This window comes from Paramisgurnus dabryanus, chromosome 16 (assembly GCF_030506205.2).
Source record: "Paramisgurnus dabryanus chromosome 16, PD_genome_1.1, whole genome shotgun sequence".
Taxonomy (NCBI): Eukaryota; Metazoa; Chordata; class Actinopteri; order Cypriniformes; family Cobitidae; genus Paramisgurnus; species Paramisgurnus dabryanus.
Genome location: NC_133352.1, coordinates 24,929,612 through 24,952,866, shown reverse-complemented (window position 1 = coordinate 24,952,866; position 23,255 = coordinate 24,929,612). Strand labels below are relative to the sequence as shown.

General features: G+C 38.0%; 1 protein-coding gene across 5 annotated transcripts in view; it reads left to right on the top strand.

Annotated features, from left to right (window-relative positions):
• The window catches only part of drp2 (dystrophin related protein 2), a 169,233-nt gene extending 146,043 nt beyond the window's left edge, over positions 1–23,190 (top strand). For 4 of the 5 annotated variants that reach the window (XM_065273230.1, XM_065273223.1, XM_065273239.1 and 1 more), the window contains 6 exons: positions 5,955–6,020; positions 8,357–8,497; positions 9,255–9,486; positions 15,106–15,223; positions 15,378–15,511; positions 16,643–23,190. In XM_065273230.1, the coding sequence (XP_065129302.1) occupies positions 5,955–6,020; positions 8,357–8,497; positions 9,255–9,486; positions 15,106–15,223; positions 15,378–15,472 (652 nt within the window). In that variant the 3' untranslated portion in view covers positions 15,473–15,511; positions 16,643–23,190. Of the gene's footprint in view, positions 1–5,954; positions 6,021–8,325; positions 8,498–9,254; positions 9,487–15,105; positions 15,224–15,377; positions 15,512–16,642 lie in introns of those variants that run through there. The other variant, XM_065273247.1, reaches the window with a different exon arrangement.
• Positions 23,191–23,255: the final 65 nt, after the last annotated feature.

Below are 23,255 nucleotides of genomic sequence, written 5' to 3'. Positions count from 1 at the left end.
CTGAAAGGAGCTGCCAGCACAGATCAGTCTCTGCTCTGGCCTGGACTTAGTTCAAATTACACAAGCAGAAATGAGATACAAGCATGCATACGCATACACATGCTAGTTAAAACGCTCATGCATATACACAGAGATAGATGTAGGATTTGGCATTAAGCTTTTTTTAGTACAGATATTACAGTAACCATACTGTGCTGCCAACTGTCTCCCCTTACACCCTGCTGCAGCCCTTATCTGTACTACTAATGGTGCTTTTCCATTGCATAATACCCCATGGTTTGGGTCAGGTTGGGTCAGCTCACCTCACTTTTGGCTCTGTTAGCTTTTCCATCGAGTTTAGTAACACTTTGGAGTGGAAGGATTATAGGCGTGTCATTATATTCGCGCTGCCTACTGCTGTGACATCATACAAGTGAGAGCGTCGTTGTACATTCCCATACATTTATTTCTCAGTCCGCCACAAAATTAAAATTGACCACTACAAATAGATGTTTGCACATTGTGATTATCACTACCTCTTTCTGTACAAAGTGGCATCACTCCACACTCTCCGCTGAGCCTCATTTATGTTGCATTTAAGCATATATGCGGACGTGCGCGCCGCGAATGTGCTGCCACAAACTGCAAGTCTGGAAAAAACTGTTATGGTGTTCCTGATTCTCAATCAGTGGATGTTTTTCATTGCTAAAAGGGAGTTTGGGAACTTATAGGAGAGCACAGATGACAACAGGTTTACTGGAGACAGCGCAAGCTAGCACGAAGGTAAAGCTAATCTTTTACATTATAGCGATGACGCTGGTAGTGACGATTCTCTCAGACCAATCAGTGATCTACAGTGTTTTCGCTTCACATTTTGGTACCAGCTCGGGTCGCTTGGAACCCCAACCAAGGTGGTACTAAAAAAAAGTATTGGGTACTACGTACTGCACCCAGTGGAAAAGCCCCCAAAAGTAAGCTGATGCAACTCGACCCATCCCAAACCGTAGGGTACTATGCAGTGGAAAAGCGCCATAATAAACTCTCTCTCTCTCTCTCTCTCTCTCTCTCTCTCTCTCTCTCTCTCTCTCTCTTTTCTGTCATATGCTTGGTTTCTGCTATTCCCCTTCTTTCTTCCTTCCTTCCTAATCACTATTTATTTGATCTTCCTCTATTCTTTACCCTCTTAAATGTTCACACTTTTTCTTGCCATCTCTGGTTTCCATCAACAACCCTCAATGCTGTCTGAATTAGTTGTGCCTGCTCTGAACAATATTCTTTGTTCATATTCAACTGTCACCAGTTTTGACTCTGATTAAATGTTTGAAATATTCTGGGATATTCCGCTCACGGTATGCCGACAGTATTGAGTAATTTAGAGAAAAAAATGGATTGGATGTTAAAAACACTGGATGAAGAAACGTCTTGTTAACTTGAATGGTCGGTTTAGCTTTCTGCTTATCTAATAAGCTTTTCACACTTTTCAAAGTCATTTTATGCCCCAAGTAAAAGTCTCAAGTTTATGTTTAGCACTGTTTATATCCACGGGTTAGTAATTAATCCTTGATATTTAAGTTTCAGGATTTCTCACTGTGTACTTGTAAACTAAATTACCTTTCTAATTAGCATATTTATGAGATCAATAACATTGATTGGATAATTACAGCTACAGCCTGTTTTATTAATTACGCATCCATCTGTAAAACAGAATGTGGTCACATAAGTCTGCTCTCATCTGAAGTCACCAGAATATACTGTAGTTGTGTTCAGAATCCTCTGCTTTTTTTTGGAATACATACAGTGCAATTTTGGAAAGTAAAAATGTTGATTTTGGTCGAAATTGTGAACTACATTAATCCATAGTCTAGCGATCCCAATGCTCTTAATAGTCATTAAATGTCTAAAACTATCTTTATTTGTAAGTTTTCTGAGAGGTGTACCATCTTAAATGCTTAAGCTAATGCAAAGGATGCATGTCCATCCACTTATGTGTCCGACATTTTGGTTTTAAAACATGCAGGAATTAGAAAATGAAGTGATGGACTTGCTTGATGTTAAAATAGTTATTAAAAATAACAAAAATGCAATTATTTCCAAAATAGTTTTTGAAGAAAAATACAGATATTTAAGAGTTTACAAGCAGAGAAAAAAATCTAGATAGGATGAAACAGTTATTTTTTTCATATTTTCCCGCTTTGTTTGTTTGTTTATTGTTTGTTTGAAAGCAGAGAGTCTGTTCTTTCATTTTATATATTTGTATGTTTGTATATTTTTAGAAGAAATTTTGCCTGGAATTTTTTTTTGAAAATCACAAAAAAATGCAACTTTTCAAAAAATAAGGCTGGGAGGGAATGAGTTAAAAGAGTTATTAGGAGCTAAAAGATTTAAATACGATCTTCCTCACGCTTATTGACAGATCTGAAGCATGCACACAGATGCACGACTATCTAACATCCTAATGTCAATCAAACAATAAAAGAAAGAAAAAAGTTTAATATAAATTTTTTCTCTAAATATATTGTTTTATACTTTGTGTTCCAAATTTATTTGTTTTACCAGTGATTTTAAGGTATGGATGCTGTGAACCATTTGCTAGATTTTTCTCAAAATTGACTTTGCCGACTCTATCATCTTCAAACAGGTGTAGCTCTGTCAGATTCCCAATATATATCGTTTTGAAGTTTTTTAATAAAAAATGTAAAAATATAAGTAACACATTTTTGAAAATGTGCTCATTCTGACTACATTTTCCAGCATGGGTTACATTTAACATTTTCACTTTTCTCTCACATTGTGCAAATCTCATGAATATTTAACGAGCTTGTTTAATTTGCTAGGATTGTTTAATTTGTGATTGATTGTCTAGTGGTGCCAACACTGTCTAGAGTGTAAGGTTTCATAACAAATGGTAAAATGCACTTTAAATTTGTAAGTATGAAACAATGCTTTATCCAGCATTCTAAATCTGGGGTCCAATGTAATATATAACCCAAGATTAAAAAATTGTTCACCTAAAAATTAAAATCCTCCGTTTGGCCTATGGTGAAAAGATTATTAATGAAACATCATATCTCAACTGTTTATTGCCGGTTTATCTCTGCTATTAACTATTTAGTTTGATTCCTTTAGAAAGGAAATAAAGAGGAAGCAAAAAATGAATGAATGTGAATATCTGTGTGCAGTGCTCATTTTATTTTCAGAAAATTCACTTCAATTGTCTCATTGAGCGTGAGGCTTTGATCTTAACATGCTTAAAGAAACTTCTTAAGATGTTGATTTATGTGTCATTTAGGTCTTTTTGTGCATTCTTAAATTGTACCGCTTGATCCAAATGCAAGCAAAATAAGTAAATGCAAGCCTTTTTATTCTGATACAAAAATGCTTAATGAAGCTTTCATATTCCTTTAACCACCTAACAGAATAATTCATTTTTTAAGTTTCATCTGATAGTTGCTGGCCTTCAGGAAATGAGCAAAAAATTGTCCTATATTACTCAACACATTTTTATTTTTATTCATTTTCAAGGCTAGCTTTAAAACTCAGATATTTTTAAATGGTATTTGGATGCTGGATAGAGAGAGAATATTCTTGCTGAATGAATGGTGCTTTTCATTAAAGGGCAAATACGTTTCTAAGCTAATCTTAAGTAATGATTGGCCAACCTTTACATTAAGGGGGTAATAGGATATTTTGTCTGGCATTTGAAGATCTAGGCTGATGGTAAATGGGGTAGATTTAGTTGGATGCGAAAAGATAAGAGCCACAGACAGAGAAAAGGCATATACAGTAAACAGACACACTGTTTATTTCATCTCAAAGGAGGAAATTGTTGCTGAACTGAGTTTGTGACCTCACCTTCTATCTCTGACAAAGGCAGTAAATAACCACAAACACTGAGAAATATCTATTAAGACATCCACCGAAGCATGTGTGTATGCACTCTTTTGACCTTGCACCCTTAAATTCGCTACCCCATTATCAGTTCTGTAGTCTGTGTAGCTTGCGGTCTGCCTCCGACACCTTTTGATTGGTTTCAACTGATTGATGCCTCAACAGTTTCAATTTACAGCCATCATAGCCAGGCAGAGGGGTTAACCAGAACCACCCGTATGGCTGTTATCAACTGGAAGACACCTGGTGGGTGAAGAAATATCGACTTTATGCTGTTTTTTTTCTCAGACAGACCCATCCTGCATGTGGGTTTTGTACTCACTACTGTTCTTAAGTTGATTTTGCTGCATTTGAATGCACTTAGCACTTCTCATTACGGTCTCAGTTGAGCCTCTCACATTGCTGCTAATTCACAGGCTGTCGTGATAAGGCACTAAAATCTCTGCAGTCTCTCACCTAAGGGTAATCTGAGGCAGGGAAAGTGCAGAGCATTGCTAAAAGCAAAGTTTCACCCCTGCGTTGTTAATGGTGAGAGCAGGGACTGTTGTGAACTCCCTGTTGTGTTGAAAATGCCTCTGATGTTCTGGCTTAACCCCATCACTTCTTGATAATACGGCAGGAGTTGCATTGGATGCATTGAACATAATTTAAAAAATAATGCAAGTATGTGTAAAATTCTCAGTGCTGCTTTGGGAGTGCTGTTGTTTAGCAGATGTTGTCTTACTACATGTCTACTAATGTCATACCAGACAGTTAAAAAGTGAATAGTCGAGCAAGTTAGATAAAATGGTGACATGCATTTTTTCATTTTGTCATTATAAAGCTAGAAATTACAGACTTTACCTTTAAAGGGACACTCCACTTTTTTGAAAATATGCTAATTTTCCAGCTCCTCTAGAGTTGAACATTTAATTTTTATAGTTTTGGAATTCATTCAGTTGATCTCCGGGTCTGGCGGTATCACATTTAGCATAGCTTAGCACAATCCATTGAATCTGATTAGACCATTAGCATCGCGCTCAAAAATAACCAAAGAGTTTCGACATTTTTCCTATTTAAAACTTGTCTCTTCTGTAGTTACATCGTGTACTAAGAACTACAGAAAATTTTAAGTTGCGATTTTCTAGGCAGATATGGCTAGGAACTATACTCTCATTCTAGCGTATTAATCAAGGACTTTGTTGCCGTAACATGGCTGCGGGAGGCGCAATGATATTATGCAGTACTATTGAAAGTTACCAAGGGGACTACTTTCACGCACTGCATAATATTATTGCACCTGCTGCAGCCATGTTACGACAGCAAAGTTGTAAAAACAAATTTTGAGCGTGATGCTAATGGTCTAATCAGATTCGATGAATTGTGCTAAGCTATGCTAAAAGTGGTACCGCCAGACCTGGAGGTCAGCTGAATGGATTCCAAAACGGTAAAAATATTTTTTTTAACTCTAGGGGAGCTGGAAAATGAGCCTATTTTCAAAAAAAGTGGTGTCCCTTTAAATCTAAATCTGTCTATTTAACCCCATGTTGGCACAAGAACTCTAACTGTGTCAGACTGCAAAGTTTATATCCTTTCATGCACAGTATGTCACCTAAGCCGTGAAGCAGATTGAAGATCTTTTTCATACTTTATATGTACCGTGCCACCCGTGGTGGTGAATGAAAACATGCAAGCAGTGAAAATACCCAGGAGAGCCGTTTATGTCATACAAATGCATGTGACAAATAACGTGAAAGGGGAACAGGTTCTCCTGTGGCTTTGTCACAGTAATAGAGAGCAGAGGGTGAAGCCAAGAGGCACGGATCCGACATTCGGGTATGCGATTTTTGGGTAGGAGGAACTGCTCGAAGGCGTCTCTCAGGCAGATGCTGAGATGTCTGGATGAGTCACAGCTGTCTTTTATCATTTCCCCTGCCAGCCATGTGCTGTTTCTTTCCTCTGCCTCTTGTGTTTGAAGCCATCGTTCACAGTCCTGAACAAGCACCTTGCCATCGCGACAAATTACAGTACTTTACCTTTATACTCTTTTATATGTTGTGACCTGTTCCTAGTAACATAAAGTGTCTATTCTTGCTCTTTTTTTATAGGTTGGCAGAAATGGAGAACCAAAACTGTTCTTTTTTCACCGACAGTCTATCTCCGGATGAAAGTTTGTGAGTATACTGTCTCCCACACACATTGAGATTTGTCTGCTGTGCCTATGTGCGCATAGCCGTGCATGCGTGACTTTGTGTTTGGTCACATTAATTAAAATAAGATAATGAAAGTGACCCGCGGCGAAGTGCACAATCGCTTTCTGTCACAAGTTTATGTGATTAAAGAGCTCAGCAGTGTGAGTAAGAGACAGACACAGTGAGTGATAGGGCTATTGAAATGCCATAGAACAACATGGTCTATATGCATAAGCAGAAGCCACTGAGTTATGAGCATATATAGGTAAAATAAAGTGAGCCTTCAATAAAAAGCAGCAAACTCATAAAAGAGGTCAGATCATCACAGCGTAGAGTCACAGAGGCACATGCATGGTCTTTCACTCACACACATACAGAGTCATCTCCACCACAGAGACATTTAAAGGAATAGTTCAGCCAAATGAAAACTGGATCATTATTTACTCACCCATATGGCTTTCTGTGGAACACAAACAGTGAAATTAGAAAAATAACCTGCCTGCCATATAAGGAAAGTGAATGGGAACTGGGGATATAGAGCTCCAAAAAGACCAAATAACTCTATAAAGGCGTCATACACAGTAAAAAAAAAAAAAACTTAAAAAGGAAAGTTACCTGGTTGCCCTAAAGGGACACTTCATTTTTTTTTTAAATGCTCATTTTCCAGCTCCCCTAGAGTTAAACATTTGATTTTTCTTGTTTTGGAATCCATTCAGCTGATCTCCACGTCTGGCGGTACCACTTTTTGCATAGCTTAGCATAATCCATTGAATTTGATAAGACCATTAGCATCGCGCTCAAAAATAACCACAGAATTTTGATATTTTTCCTATTTAAAACTTGACTCTTCTGTAGTTACATTGGTTACTAAGAACGACGGAAAATGTATAGTTGTGATATGGCTAGGAACTATACTCTCATTCCAACGTAAAAATCAAGGATTTTACTGCTGTAACATGGGTGCAAGAGGCGCAATATTACGCCGTGCCCGAAAATAGTCCCCTGCTATTGAAATTTACCAAGAGGACTATTTGCAGGCAGTGCATAATATCATATAAATTGTAAAAATATAAAAACTATTTGCGATGCTAATGGTCTAATCAGATTTAATGGATTATGCTAAGCTATGCTAAATGTGGTACCGCCAGACCCGGAGATCAGCTGAATAGATTCCAAAACGGAAAAAATCAAATGTTTAACTCTAGGGGAGCTGGAAAATGAGCATATTTTCAAAAAAAGTGTCCCTCTAAAATGTTGGGTTAATTAAACTTAAAAATATCAGTTGACACAATATTTTTACACAATTTTTAAGTTGAAATAACTCAAAATTTTAGGGGCAACTACAGTACGAAACTTACTTTTTTAAGTTGAACTGACAATAAATAAATAGATTCAATAAATAGCTTTGTGTCATATCCACCATGGCTGTCAAATCAAATAAGTTGCCCATGGTGCGGATTTCATACATCATTGGTTCTTCAGTGTCGCATAACATCATCATGTCAAACATGCACCATATTGAGCCACACCACTATTAAACACTTACATAGCAAATTGTATGGACTGCTGAGCCTTGGAATTTGACAGCTTGTGGCCACATTGAACTGAACATAAAATATATGTATAGATCCTTAGGGTTTATTATGCGTTTAATAGTAACAATAACCTGTGAGGCAGTTACCGTAGTTATGCATCAGAGGTGAATGCCCTGTGGTCACTTTGTATAAAAGCATCTGGCAAATGCATCAATGTTAATGTAAAAAATGTGCAGTTTCAGTGGCTTACATCTCCCTTTATCCAGCGCTCTATACTGTAGGCGTCCTTTGTTTAGTGATGGCCTATTTAGTGCAACATATGTAATAACAATCATGTGAATTAAACAGCTAGTTAGGTATTATTGATGTGACCAGTGTGAGAGCTGTGATTGCTACACTGCTTTCTGTCCGTACAGTGTTTTTTATTGTGTTTGCTCTTGTTTTTTATTTATTGGCTACGCTTCTAGTGTTTTGTATTTTCTGAAACACAGAGCGCTTAGATTACCAGGAGTGTGTACTGTATGTTTGTTTGATCTCTGCTTGTTTGGCTTCTATGCTGCTATTTGTTTTATGGATAGAGCCGTGTTTTGCTTTGTGCGCGTGGACTCCACAGTTTATGTTATAAATGCGTGCATGTGTGCTTGGTAGATATGCCTATGCTACATTGTGTGCATTTGGCTTATGTACCCGCTGCATGCTTGGCTCAGTGTTTGTTGTTGTCTGCTGCTGTGTGGCTCTGCTAATGTGCTCAGTGTGCACTGTCTCCTATGTGGGGGGACTCAGGGATGAAGATCAGTACCTCCTACGTCACTCCAGCCCCGCCCTCGAGCAGGACTCCCCCCACGGACACCTGCTGGCCCACCTGGACTGCCAGGACAGAGAGGAGCTGCAGCGCACGCTTCACCGTCTGGAGAACGAGAACAGGTGGGGAGCGCGGCCAGGAACGCACACACATTTAAGTATCGAGTATGCAAATGATGCGGCACTAAATAGTGTACTTGCTTTTTCTCAGAGATGAGCGGTTGCATATATGAGGTTTTAAGGCTGATCTTTATTGTTTAAATATTATGAGGGGTAAATGTAGTGTAATAATGACTCTGACCGCACTTTCTGTCAGGCAATTAAATGTTAACGGTGTTCGGAGAATTAAGATGGAGCTAATAGATTTTAATTGGTTGGTATAATGTGTTTTGATGGAAAGCTGGGGTCATTATTTTGATTATAATGGTTAGTGTAGGTTAAGAGCTAAAAGTGATCTTTTAACCCAGATTGAGGAAAACAAAAATATGCCTGCGAACATCCCAGAGGGCACAGATGTGAGTCATTTATGAGCTTCAGCATAAATTATGACCTTTCTGTAATGCTCTCATGTTGTCTTGCTTTGTAATAGGTGAGTAATAGGTCAATAAACCCAGATTAATTGTTAGTGTCTGCGGGGTATCTGCAACCTTAACCTTCTAAATAAATCAAGATTTCTTGCTGTCATTACTGAAACCGAAAGAGCTGGGTGATAGCTGCCCTGTTCAGAAAATCTGCTGCATTTCTGAACCCTTGTTAATGCATTTTTATTTTATGGTACATGGTAGTACCATGTTTTGTACCATGTATGATCTAATTATGATGATGTCATCAACATCAAGAAAAAGCATGATGACAGTGATGATGATATTGTCTCCTGTAGGGTGCTGCAGGGTGAGTATCGGCGGTTGAAGTGGAAGCACGAGGAAGCAGCAGCATCGCCCCAGCTTCTGGATCCGGGGTCACCGGCCGGTCAGCAGGATGAAGAGCTCCTAGCCGAGGCTCGAGTCCTCCGACAGCACAAGACCCGTCTGGAGACGCGCATGCAGATTTTGGAGGACCACAACAAACAACTGGAGTCCCAGTTACACAGACTTAGAGAATTACTGCTGCAGGTAAGATAACACAAGGGTCACCTCTACTTCACGTTTTAAAGGAATAATTCGCTCCAAAATGAAAGTTTTGTCAAAAGAAATGTATTATAGATGAAATTTAAGCACTTTTCTCTACAATATAAGCGCTATGATTTCTTAAAGATTACCAATTATCTTTGGTGTGTAAGTGTGTATTAGTCATGTTAACGATATGCTAAAGGTACATACCCCAAAGTAAATGATGACCGAGTTATCGGCTCCGACATAAATCTTTTTTCTTGGACTACAACAAACACACGGATTGTAGGCAACAGTTTAGACAAGACCGACATTATCATAATTCCTCCAACTTGGGACTCACAGCCTGTAAGTTAACTCCTGTTAGCATTGCATTGTGCGCAAATCTTTCAAACATGGTAAGGAGCGTCACATTTCCGGCTGACGTCTGAGGTATTCAGACCAATCACAACGTTCAGATTAGCTGGCCAATCAGGGATACAGTGCTTTTCAAATTGATGAGTTTTGTACATGAATCAGTGCGTTTCAGAAGGAGACGGAAATCTTAAGCTAGAAAAATGTACGGTATGTGGAAAATAATGTGTTTTTAAACCATAAACCACGTGAACACATCGTATTATACCAAATACACAAAATAATGTTGTTGTTTACCAATGAAATTGGTGCCCTTTAAGGCACCTGCAGTTTGGACAGTAGAGACGGTTTTATTGGACACACGTGCATTGTCATGGTTACACACCTGAACCAAAGTGAACTTCGGGTCTGTATTTATTTATCAGCCCTTTTAGTGGCTAACTGATCTCTGAAACAAATACCTTGTCGAAAATAAAATGTTTTGGTTTGCTAAAGATGTGGGGAGATGATGAGCATGAATCACAACTGTGCAGAGTAAACGACTTGGCAACCAGGCAAGAATTCAAGGACCTGTAGATAACATTGTATACATATATTTTCACAGTAACATTAGCTCAGTGTAATAGTTGATATGCATTAGATATAATACATGAACAAAGGTCATTTACTTCAGATTTATTTTACTTGTTATCAGAAATAAACTATTGTAAAATGACAATGACTGTTGTTATTGATTCTATGTGGAAGTCTACCAGAAGTTGCGTTAAGTCAACAAAAGCCATTTGTTAATGTTGTTGCTGCTGAAACCGTCTATAAGCAACATTTAGGGGCGGTTTCCCGGACCAGGATTAGCTTAATCCAGGACTGGGCCTTAGTTTAATTAGGAAATATAACTAGTTTTAAAAAACATGCCTTACTAAAAACATTACCTGTGTGCATTTTGAGGTAAAACTAAGGGCACTGATGTATTTTAAGATATGTCAGTGCAAGTTATTTTCACTTTGGAGAGCTCTTAAAAGTGTTTAAGTCTAGGACTAGTCTAATCTCTGTCCGGGAAACCGCCCCATAATGTTCCAGAAGAAAGAAATTCATAGAGGCTTAAAACAACAGAAGTGGTGATTTTTCATTTTAAAAGTCATTTTTTGGGTGCAATATCGCTTTAAATAAGAAGAAAAATGTTCTCAGCGGATCCTAAAGGTATGAGTCAGAATAGATAAAACAATATAAACAGTGATGGAACTGTGATGGTGTTGAGTTTAAAAAACAGCCAGTATGACAAATAAAAGATGTGCTTTAAAAATATACAGAAAACCGTGCACGAGGGAGATTGAGAGAGAAGAAATATTTGAAGCTTAAGGCAAAGAGTAGGAAGATGATTGTGACAGGAGGATAGACTGCATTATAGACTGCCTTGATCTACCACGTGTAGCATGGTGAAATAGAGAATAGAGGCAGTGATGCTTCGCTAATGCAGGTTGTGTAGGGACACAGATGCAGAACTTAACTCGTCTTTATTACCTGAAACTTTGTCTTGAAATTTGTGTGACAGCAATAACTCTGTAAATTGCAAACGCACAAAACAAAAGTGGGCGTGATCAGCTTCTTGGTTTTAGAGAGAGCACTTTCCAGCTGTCAAGAAATGGGGATGTTTACAGGGCAGAACAAATATTGGAAGCATCTTTAAAGAGCACCTATTTCATTGCTAAAAAACAATGTTATTTTGTGTATTTGGTATAATACAATGTGTTTGTGTGGTTTATGGTTAAAAACACACTATTTTCAACATACCGTACATTTTTGTAGCTCCAGATTTCACTTTCTTTCTGAAATGCACGGATTTGAAAAGCTCCCTGATCTGCACGTTTTGATTGGCCTGAATACCTCAGAAGTCAGCAGGAAATGTGACGCTCCTTACCATGTTTGAAAGATTTGGTTGCTCACAGTTAACTTACAGGCTGGGAGGAATTCTGATAATGTCGGTCTTGTCTACATCATCAATCCCAGGAAGTAAATTGTTGCCTACAATCCGTGTGTTTGTTGTAGTCCAAGAAAGAGATTTATTTTGGAGACGATAACTCACGTCATTGTTTATTTTGGGGTTTGTACCTTTTGCATATCGTTAACATGCACTAATACACACCAAAGGAAATTTAAAAACGTGAATCGGACAATAAGTGCTCTTTCAAGTCTGTGTAACGTAAAATGTACTTTAGAGAACTGTTTCTAAACCATTAAAATTCTGTGTTCAGGATTATTTGGGTGGGGCTAAAACAGTGGCTTGATAATGCATTGGAGCCACAGAGCATGGCTCCGCCCCTAACACAATTGCAAATATATAAATGATATTAATGGTGGACCTATGCATGGCTTATGGACACTCAAATATCTGCATTGTATCTTAACCTGTATATAAGCATTGTACATCTATACAGTAAGCATTACTGTATTGCTACCAACTTTGTATAAACCATTAAAGTACTATAGCACAACATAACAAGCAAAATCAGCATCAATGCAATTTACATTTTTAGGTCAAACACCAATATCCAGAGTATAAGTTGTAGTTTGTAAAGGTTTGGACTGGACTTTCTCTAGTCTCAGTTAAAAGGACCAACTACTGCAAGTTTTAAAGGGAGGAAGAGACACTAACTTTTGGTAAATTGCTTCTGGTAAATTGCAATGAAGGTAGAAAGAGGAATTGTGCATGGGGGAGAACACAATTGATGGAGATGAAATCGTACAGATGGCCTGGAAAGAAATTGACGGCGAGTCATTTCTCAAGCTGACATACATAGAGCTTAAGAAGAGAGATGGACAGGGCAGAGAGTCCTTTTCTCCAATAAGAGAATGACTGAAAGCTCAAGCAGAGCCGAGTGAATGAGATGGGTGCTCGCGCAGACGGACCAGAGCTGGAAAGAGATGCGGAGATGATTGACAGCTCGCATGGAGTGAGGAAGCAAAAGGAAAACACGGAGCCTGTAGCCGTAGGTGAAAAATCAGATAGCAATAGAGGGAAAGAGCGAAGGGGAGAGAATCGTCTGAGAGACGTGTCATGGGGAAGGAATAATGTGATGGGATTATGGAGATTTAAACTCGACGTGATGCAGCCGTTGAAAGTCTCTGGGAAAGTACTATCTTACCTCTGTGGACATCTCTGTAAAATGATAAAGAGTTTAGTGCTGCATAACTTTAGGCATTCCAGCAGACGTCCTCGGTTCAACTCGTTTGCCTAGGAGATGTGAGAGAGAGGCGAGTCATCTCCATTTCATATCAGTTTGTTTTTGTAGTTTGTCCCTACAGAAAAATACAGTGCTTTTGGAACGTATAGAAAAGAGGCCCTTGTTGGAGTCTTTGGCAGCATTTGAAAACATTGCATTTGACTACTTGTTTTTTTTATCAGAGAGACCAACAACAGTTTTTGATGTTTGAAGCTTGGCTGTGTTTTAGGTTCAATTGTAGTGTGCTGCCTATACTGTTATTTGTAAAAATCGGAGATTGTATATCCAAAGACACACATTTAGATTTTTGTTACACAACCTAATATGTTACCCTGGACCACAAAACTAGTCATAAGTAGCACAGGTATAATAGTAGCAATAGCCATACATTGTATGGGTCAATATTATCGATTTTTCTTTTATGCCAATAATTATTAGGATATTAAGTGAAGATGATGTTCTATGAAGATATTTTGTAAATTACCTACTGTGTATATATTAAAAATGTATTAATCATTAGTAGTATGTGTTGCTAAGGACTTCATTTTGACAACTTAAAGCAACACTATGTAGTTTTTTTTACCTTTAAATAATGTCTCTAAAATTATTTCAGTGATAGAACAACTTTAAACTGGACAAATTGTACTGTTGCTGCAACCTGAGCAGCCTCCTAGCTGCTACAAACACACTCTGAAAGTGGCGGTGGAGGGTAGGAAACACAGCCCCGCACCTCCCCCTGCCTGCAGAAGAGTGTCTGATACCAGACACTGTTGCGCTTTTCAACCACATGGGGGAGCTGTAAGTCATTTTTACATGGAAACTACATAGTGTTGCTTTAAAAGGTAATTTTTTCAATATTTGGATTTTTTTCACCCTCAGATATTAGAAGATCAAATAGTTGTATCTCGGACAGATATTGTCCTATCTTAACAAACCATACATCAATGAAAAAGTTTATTTATTAAAGGCGGGGTGCATGATTTTTGAAAAACACTTTGGAAAAGGGAGTGGGGCCGAGTACCAAAACACACATGTACCCAATCAGCTGTAAGGGTGTGTCTGCTAATTAACATAATTTCCTGGGTTGCTTATGTGTGTGGCGGGTCTATCAAAAGAAGGTCCAGATTCAATTGGGGTAGGGTTGTGTTTGTTTAGGTGATTTCAAATATCAACATTGGCTTTAGAGATCATGCACCCCACCTTTAAGCTTTCAGAATAAATCTCAATTTTAAAAAAACGCCCCCGTGGACCAGGGTCACATATTTTTAAATGATTTTTAAATGTGTAATTACATCTCACATATGAATTCAGGCTCTTAAAGTTCACATTCTTTCTGATCCCATTTTTTTAAACCCTAGTTAGTGTGTAGTGTTGCTATAATAGCATGAATAATACCTGTAAAATGAATTCCCCTTTCAAAGGCTACAGCGAACGGCCGGTTTGGACTACAGCCCTCTACTTCCTGCTTTATAGACATCAGTAGAACAGTTTTTTGACTAAACTCCGCCCACAGGAATACGTCAGTCACAAGCTAAGCTAATGGCAAGCTAAGCTGCTGTCAAATCACAACACACTAAACAAACTACACAATCAGAACTCGATACGTATTTCTGAAGGAGGGACTTCACAGAACAAGGAAGACATCAGCCCGTTTTAGGACAGTGAAAACAGCGGTACACAGTTAAGTAAATTGTGTGAAAAATACAGCGTTTTTTTACACGTGAAACATGAACACATGTTATATTGCGCACTGTTAATACAAACACAGCTTCAAAAACACAGAAAGAACAGGACCTATAATATCTAGTTTGTCTAGATGAAGAATAGCTAGAGATGTTTTAAATAGCTGAAGTTTATTTCACACTGGAAGGTTGAGTGCATTTCACTGAATTGCCGGATAAATACATTTGCTGTATAATGCACAAGTAGAAAAATTTTAAGGTTACCATAAAAATAAGAGTATGCCATTTCAAGCTGACTGGAATTTTCTTCTTTTGTACTCTCTCTCTTTTCTCTTTCTTTCTGTTTCTTGTTCTCTCATGTCTTCCAGCCCAAAGATGACTCGGATGCCAATGGCTCTGCTCCATCCTCTCTGTCCTCTCCGGTGTCAGTAGGTGGCCACCAGGGGGAGGCTGCCAGTAGAGAGACGACAGACACAGAAGCTGCAGGTATGGCCTTGAGCAACCTGTCAGCCTCCATGCAATTACCTGACCCATAATGAGATTTTTTGATAAGGTTTGAATAAGGCTTATTATGGTTCAGTGTTTCTTTGATGAGTTTCACATGAAGTCATGTTTATTGTCACCCTTTTATGTTGTATAGGTGAATACTTGGATCATGAGCAAGACACCGTACTGCAACTGCAGCAGGTCATCGAGCAGCTGAGGAACGTCTTCCCATCTGAACCAGGTCCATGAAGAACCTGAATCTGAACTCAGAGGATTATTATGGTGCAGGTTCGCTTAAGGTTTCATTATAACATAATGATATGATTTTATACATATTAAGAAAATTTATTTTTTTTACTTTGCAGTTAAAATGAATCACGATGGGTCACGTTGCATGTAAGAAACAAAGATGTGTGCTTGACACATATTAACTCTTTCCCCGCCATTAACGTGTTATCTTGTCAATCCGCAATACCGCTATTATCCACCAGGTGGCAACTTATAAAATTTTTGAGGATCGCTCTGCATCTGATTTCTATCAATAGTCTATCAATGGAATTATCCCAGCTTTTTGCTCAAAATTTGGTGTTTTTGAAGAAACCTACCCATATTTAAGAGGTGATAAATCTTTTATTGTATGATTATATATTTAAAGAAGAGCACTTTCTGGGAAGCATTAAACTTTTGTGAAAATCATGAAAAATGCTGGCGGGGAAAGAGTTAAAGCTATTGAAGTACAGATGACATTTGAAATTGAATGAAATTTGGTTTCTTTATTTACACTTAGGAAATAAATTATTGGTTTGGGTTAACATTGAAAGAGTTTTTATTTATGGCTCAACTAAGAATCTTGTTCTATTCTAGCATGTTAACTCTTTCACCGCCATTGACGAGATATCTCGTCAATTAAGAGAAAACGCTTTCCCGCCAATGACGAGATTTTCCGTCTTTCCGCAATACCGCTATTATCCACCAGGTGGCGCCCTTCCACACCTTTTTAAACCCGGAAGTATTACCCTATGGCAGGGGCTGCATGTCCGTGTCTGTTTTAAAGATCGCTCTGAATGGGATCTCTATGAAAAGTCCGTCATAAAAATTGAATTATCTCTGCTTTTTGCTCAAAATATGGTGTTTTTGCAAAAACCTACCCATATTCAAAAGCTGATTGCAAAAGAACCACTAAAGGTAGGATGAAACGGTTTTTTTTTTGTTTGAAAGCAGAGGGCCTGTTCTTTCATTTGGTATATTGTATGTTTATATATTTAAAGAAGAACATTTTCTGGAAGGAATTAAACTTTGGTGAAAATCTTGAAAAACGCTGGCTGGCAACTTTTTTAAAAAACGCTGGCAGTGAAAGAGTTAAAGAGAAAGTTAAAATTTTAGTTTTTGTTTATAAAATATTGTGCTTTCATTTTTTAGGTGCCATTTGCCCCCCTGATGTTGGCAGGGTTGTGAGTATGAAGGACTGGAGAGACCGGGGTTCAGAAGAAGCTCCTCTCCGGCCCACCGTTCTCACTCTGCAGCCGATCCCAAAGAGCCGTGGGATACCCGAGTGCTAACTAAACAAACTAATGATGTTTACATGGTGCCAGAGGCCCGCACTGATCCGGACACTGTGCTAACCCGTGTAGTAATGCAAGGCGTGTGGCTTCATCAGTACAGCACAAGAACCAACACTCACATCATAATGGGAAAGGGGGATTGCTATTGCCTTTACGTACCCCTGTGCCAGCAACTTCTTTGTGTTGTAACTTTATTTTTTTCATTTTTCATTTTAACATGTAGCCTACTGTTTTTAGTGAATCACTCACGCACATAAAAATGCGCGCACATACATACATACACATAGCCTTGGCAATGTGTGGCCCTTGCTCTGTGAAGCAGATGAAACAGATTCCTGGGAAGCGCCGGGACACCCGGCAAGCTTATTTACACTGAAGGAATGACACTTCTTCAGCAGAAGCTATCATTTATTGAAGATGCAAAAGCGCCAGTGAGCATTGTGCTGCTGTTCTCTCATTTTGGCATCTATCTTTATCTCTTTCACATGGCACAGCCGTCTACTCTCTGAGTGGAAGTAACTGTCAAACACATACATACACAGATATACATATACACTGATAAAGTGATTTTCTTAATCTGTCATTTTCATGTTGTTTTAAAGTACGTAGGTGTCTGATAATGAGAGATTTTTCTTACCCTATTGAAAAAAATGTTTATTAAATAATTGTTTTAGGAAAGAATAGTACTTTATACACTGGAAAAAAGTGTTGGGTCAAAAATAATGACCTCCGACTTGGGTTGTAATTTAACCTATGCTGGGTTGTTTCAACCCAAAAGCTGGGTTGTTTCAACTAGGGATGTACCGAATATATGGCAGCCGCAAATGGCCCAAAAGAGCATTTTCAGTTTTCGTCCGAAAGACTTTTATCACCGATACAGTACGGCCGCAATGTTGTGATGACGCAAACAGAAACCGCGACCTGCATGTGATTGTCCGACCATGGTCGCCACCATGTTACATAAAAACGTCTGTTTGGAGCCAAGGCATGCGCAGAAGGAATCGTCTGTGGAGCCAGAGGCGGAGCCGCGGTATCAACTTCCGCCCAAACGTAAATGTAAATATTTTTTTATTTAGAGCAGAATCCCACACTGCAAAAAATACTTTGCTGCCTTAAAATTTTTGTTGAATCAATTTACAAGTCATTTCAACTTATTATTATTTATCTTGACTAGAGATGAGTTGTTATAACTACAGGTGAGTTGTTATAACTAATACATTTAAGTTGACTTTTCTCAACTATATTTTATAAGTTGTGACAACTAATTTCTGTTGACATGACTCGTAAATCTGAGTTGATTTAACAAAAAATTTTAAGGCAGCAAAGTTTTTTTTACAGTGCATTCATTTGAATCGAGAGGGCTGGGTTTATGACTTGTACTGCAGCCAGCCACCAGGGGGCGATCAAAGAGCCATAGGCTTCACTTTTCAAGACTTATGAGGCACACCCGGTTTGACCACTTTGTTTTTGTTGCAGTTTGTGAAGCCTGCACTGTCTACAGAGACCGTGTTTTTTTACAGTATGTTCAGAGGACAGGTAGCTAGCAGATAGTGAGGAGATGTTTACTGTATGAAAAAAAAAATTAAGGTTTTAAACGCGTGAATTCGCTTAGAGCACCTTTAACTCTTTCCCCGCCATTGACGAGATATCTCGTCAATCAATAGAAAACGCTTCCCCGCCAATGACGAGTTTTTCCGTCTTTCCGCAATACCGCTATTATCCACTAGGTGGCAACTTTTTAAACCCGGAAGTATTGCCCTATGGCAAGCGGCTGCATGTCCGTGTCTGTTTTAAAGATCGCTCTGAATGGGATCTCTATGAAAAGTCCGTCACAAAAATTGAATTATCTCTGCTTTTTGCTCAAAATGTGGTGTTTTTGCAGAAACCTACCCATATTCAAAAGCTGATTACAAAAGAACTACTGAAGGTAGGATGAAACGTTTTTTTTTTTTTGTTTGAAAGCAGAGGGTCTGTTCTTTCATTTGGTATATTGTATGTTTATATATTTGAAGAAGAACATTTTCTGGAAGACATTAAACTTTTGTGAAAATCATGAAAAACGCTGGCGCTGGCTGGCAACTTTTTTTAAAAACGTTGGCGGTGAAAGAGTTAATGTGCAACTTTGTTCTTTTTTATAAATGTTTGCAATTTCTTTATTTGTTATTAAATTTTTCCCACCCCTTTTTTGCTGATCTGAAAAATTATCCGATCTGTGCCTCAAAAACTGTAATGTGATCCGAACCGTGAGTTTTGTGATCCGTCACACCCCTAGTAAAGTTAGTACACAGTGATAGCCATAATGCAATGATTAATAATTGGCATAATAATTTCTTTCGGTGTTTCGGTGCATCCCTAGTTTTAACCCATTGTTGGGTCAAATGTAAACATTTTCTGGGTTAATTTAACCCAACATCTGGCCTTTCCCCTTTTTGACCCAATGCTGAGTTGAAAATAACCCAGAATTTTTTAGAACATACCCGAATATGAAAATTCTCCATACTTCCTTACTTCAGTCGAATACAAGCAAATAGTTTTATTAAAATGCTGTCATGTTATCTTCTGGAGGGCAATTTATATACATTTTTTTGTGTTTAGCTAAAGAAATTTATTCAAATACATCTGGGATGGCATGAGGGTGAGAAAAAGATGAGTGAATTTTTATATTTGGCTGAACTTTATCTTGAATTCAGTCAACAGCATTAGGAAAGAGTAACTTATAAAGTTTTCTTGTTTTGAAGAGCATATTAAACTAAAGCAAAGATCGATCCTAACTTTTATTGAATCCAGACCTCGATTAAAGAATAAATCAAACAGCAGTCAGGTAAGAGTAGTGATTTAGACAAATGAAATACAAAGCCTATAGTGTAAGAAAAATAACCTTTTGGGGGCAGTACAAGTAAATTAATCTTGTTTGAGTTTAGATCATTTTTACTGTAAAACAAGATCAAAATAAAGATTAAGAAAATCATTTTGCGGTGCAGCCATACACACACACACACACACACACACACACAGGATTTGTTGAAGAGATGAGCAGATTTCTCTGCAATAGGTTTTCTGGACAGTGAAGGAAAGGCCTCATGGCGATGGAGATTTATAGCCATGTTTTGTTGTCAGTGCACTTGCTGTTAAATTACAGCTGTCCTCTGTGACCACAACAGGAAAGTAGATACCCTGGGCGACGGCTCCTGCAGGTTCTCACTGGTTCAGATGGATGGGGAAGGTGTTTAACACCAGGTCACACCAGGTCTGAATTCATTCTAACCCAAACCCAGATCTTATGCCTTAAAACTTCACGAACCGACCGGGCGTTCAAGTTTGTCTAGGAGAATACCAGCCTTATATCTCTCCATATTATTGACTTGTTCATGACCTAAGTGTTTGTTTGTTTTTTTTTGTTTACCAACTGTGCTGTTCTCCAGATCTCAGCACTTTCGCAATTGAAGGGTAGGAGATGAAAGTAAGAATAGAAAATTATGCAGAAGTAGGAGGACAGCAAATGGATCACGGTCTTTGTGAAAAACACACAGAAAGGCTTATTTTGGTAGTGTGATTTACTGTGCGCTGTCAGATTTATATGACAGGAGAAGATGCCGGGGGACGTAGAGAGTAAAGAAGAGAAAGGAATAGGCAGAGTGCAAGGGGGGAACTGATATGCCGTGAAAAACTGCAAATGGGAAAGACAAAAGAGTGTAAATATTCACTGTGATGGGTTGTTGCACTGCATCCTCTGAAACACGAATGAGATTATTGGTGTTGAGAGAGCTCGAGATGTTCTCCATTTGTTTTGGCAAACACGTTAAAGTTATTATCCTACGCCGCAGATGGCAGTTCCTCTTCTCTCCCACTTCATCAAAAAACAAAGTGACCCCATCACGGTGTAGGTTTTGCTTTGAATCCCGCCGCACTATTCCTGGGATTTTCTTTCACACGTACAGTGATCTCATTTTACATCATAGTGGAAAACTGTTTGTTTGTTTTGATGCAGTTGCTAAAAAATAATCTCAAAGGGGACACAGGTCAGGTTGTATCTATGTAAAGGTGGGTTGGTTTTGTAATAGAGATAAGTCAGATAAACATATATATAGAGAGAGAGAGGTTGAGATTCAGCTCCCCTTCCCACCACGTGCCTTGCCTCTGTTAAACTTGCATGGCTCTTCATTACGATCAACATCTGGTGTTTCATTTATCATCCGGATGCTTCAGAACAACTTCATCATCATCTCACATGTACAAACACACACGTAGAAATATGCATTTCATTTTACATTTCAAATCTCTCTTTATTTGCTAAAAGAAATCCCCTTTAAATCATTTAAACTTTCATATCATTATATTGTAAGAGTGCTATTGTACTAAATATCTGTTCTTTGAACAGGAGTGACTGTCATTTGTATGGCCAGTTGTATTTTATTATGATTTGCCAACAATGATCATTCCAGATGTAGCCAACAACACAGATAAGGTTATACATTCTTAAAAATAAAGGTTTGTATGAATTTGTACGGTGTAAATCTTACAAAAACATATGATTATCATTAAAAAACTATAATGGAACCCCGCCCCTAATCACAGTTTTACGTGGCGAAAGCAAATTGTACCATACAAATGTGATTGTATGAATTAATAAGAATTAGCCTATAAAAAATGAAATATCTAAAAAATCTTAAATAAAGATGTTTTTTCTTGATGAGCAAAATGACCTAAGAAAATAAGTCTAGTTTTTTAGACAAAAAATATTAAATTTAAGTGAATTTGTCCTTAAAAAAAGCAAAAATATCGGCCAATGGGGTAAGAAAAAAATCTTGAAATAAGTGTACTTTTTTAAATGCTTAAAGGCACACCATGGAACTTTTTGGCCAACAGGGGGTGCTAGACATGTATTTTTCACATCTAGCGCCCCTAGAGGCCACAAGCGCCGCAGCACTGTCGCAAAGGAAAAGAAGACAACTCTTTAGGTCACAACGTGTGCCTTTCAGCATGTCATGTGTCAAATAATATAATTTCCTGGGTTTTATTTTCATCAAAATCCCAAAAAATCGCATCGCTCACGTTTACAAGCCAGTTGTAACAGTGGTCGCTTGGTTAAAGTTTATATTTAAAAAAATATTGCCTTAGAGGGGAATCAAACCCGAATCACCCTTGTTGTAGGACCACCACGGCGCCACAATGTCACATGATATAAGTCGATCCCTAAACTCTCTTTAATTCACGAAAAAAATAGTGTTGGGGCCCCAGACAGTACATAATAGTACAAAAGCATGAGGGCCAAGTCATCATCGGTCAGAAACCCCTCCTCCTTCTTAAGTTCATGCCAGGGAGCGAACACTGGCCCAATATAATTGACCCTCGTCCTTCTTTTTATTCTGTCACTCTCCCATCAGAAAAATAAATAGTGGAGCTCTCACGTCCGAATTTGAGGAAGTGGAGGAAGTGACGTATGCTGTAAAGCAGATTTTCGTAGTTTTTTATTTTGTGCTCGGGTTACTACCCGAAACCCCAAGTTTAAAAGTACAAGTAAAAGCGATACAGACCCCGTCAGGCTATTGTGGACATGTCATGCAACCTATTTAAAGTCAATGTACCATCACAAGGGTCTTGAAATTATATTATGAAGGTTGAAAAACTACAAAGTGTCACTTTAATTCAAGTACAATTTTCTCACCCTTATTGGGAGATTTGAAGCACACATTCACTTAAATTGTAAATTTTTTCTAAAAACTATACTTATTTTCTTAGGTCATTTTGCTCTTCAAGAAAATATATCTTGATTTAAGATTTTTTAGATTTTCTACTGAAAAAAAGACAAAAATACTGAGTAAGAAAGTCATTTTTTTGCATTGTACAGTGCAGAGCTCATACATGGTAGCAAATCATGTAGCATTAGACAGAAAGTTTCCTCTATACATGACACATACATTGTTTAACCCTTATCATATCATGTTACTCTGTGTGTTTGCGGGCTGTGTAAAATTACTGAAGAAAATGTTTTGTGGGTTAAACAGCATTGCTAAGGGCTGCCTGGGCTTTATTTAGCCATCTGCCTCATTTACACACTCATTATTTTTGTTTGTATGTACTGTAGCACACTTTTACGTCATGACACAACAGGGCATTTACTGTTTTATCCTCTGACCTTTTATCATCATTACTCATTATAACACGTGTTAGATCAAGTGACCTGAATACAAACATTCCATATTGTTTTACTTCTCCCTGCGATATGTGTGTTGTGTTTTATTTACCAGTGTGTAATGATCTTTTTTTAACAATGTTCATGTCCTTTTTTGTTTCATGTTTATAATCTGTATAAACTGTATGGGAAATGAAGGCATTTTAAAAATGAATTAACTGGCTGCTTTCTACTTATTGTGTACAAAAAAATAAATTTTTATTTGTTATACACTTTGTCTGGTTTGTCTTTAAGAAAAAACCCTGAGATACATCCTTCACATGAGAAGATTTATAGG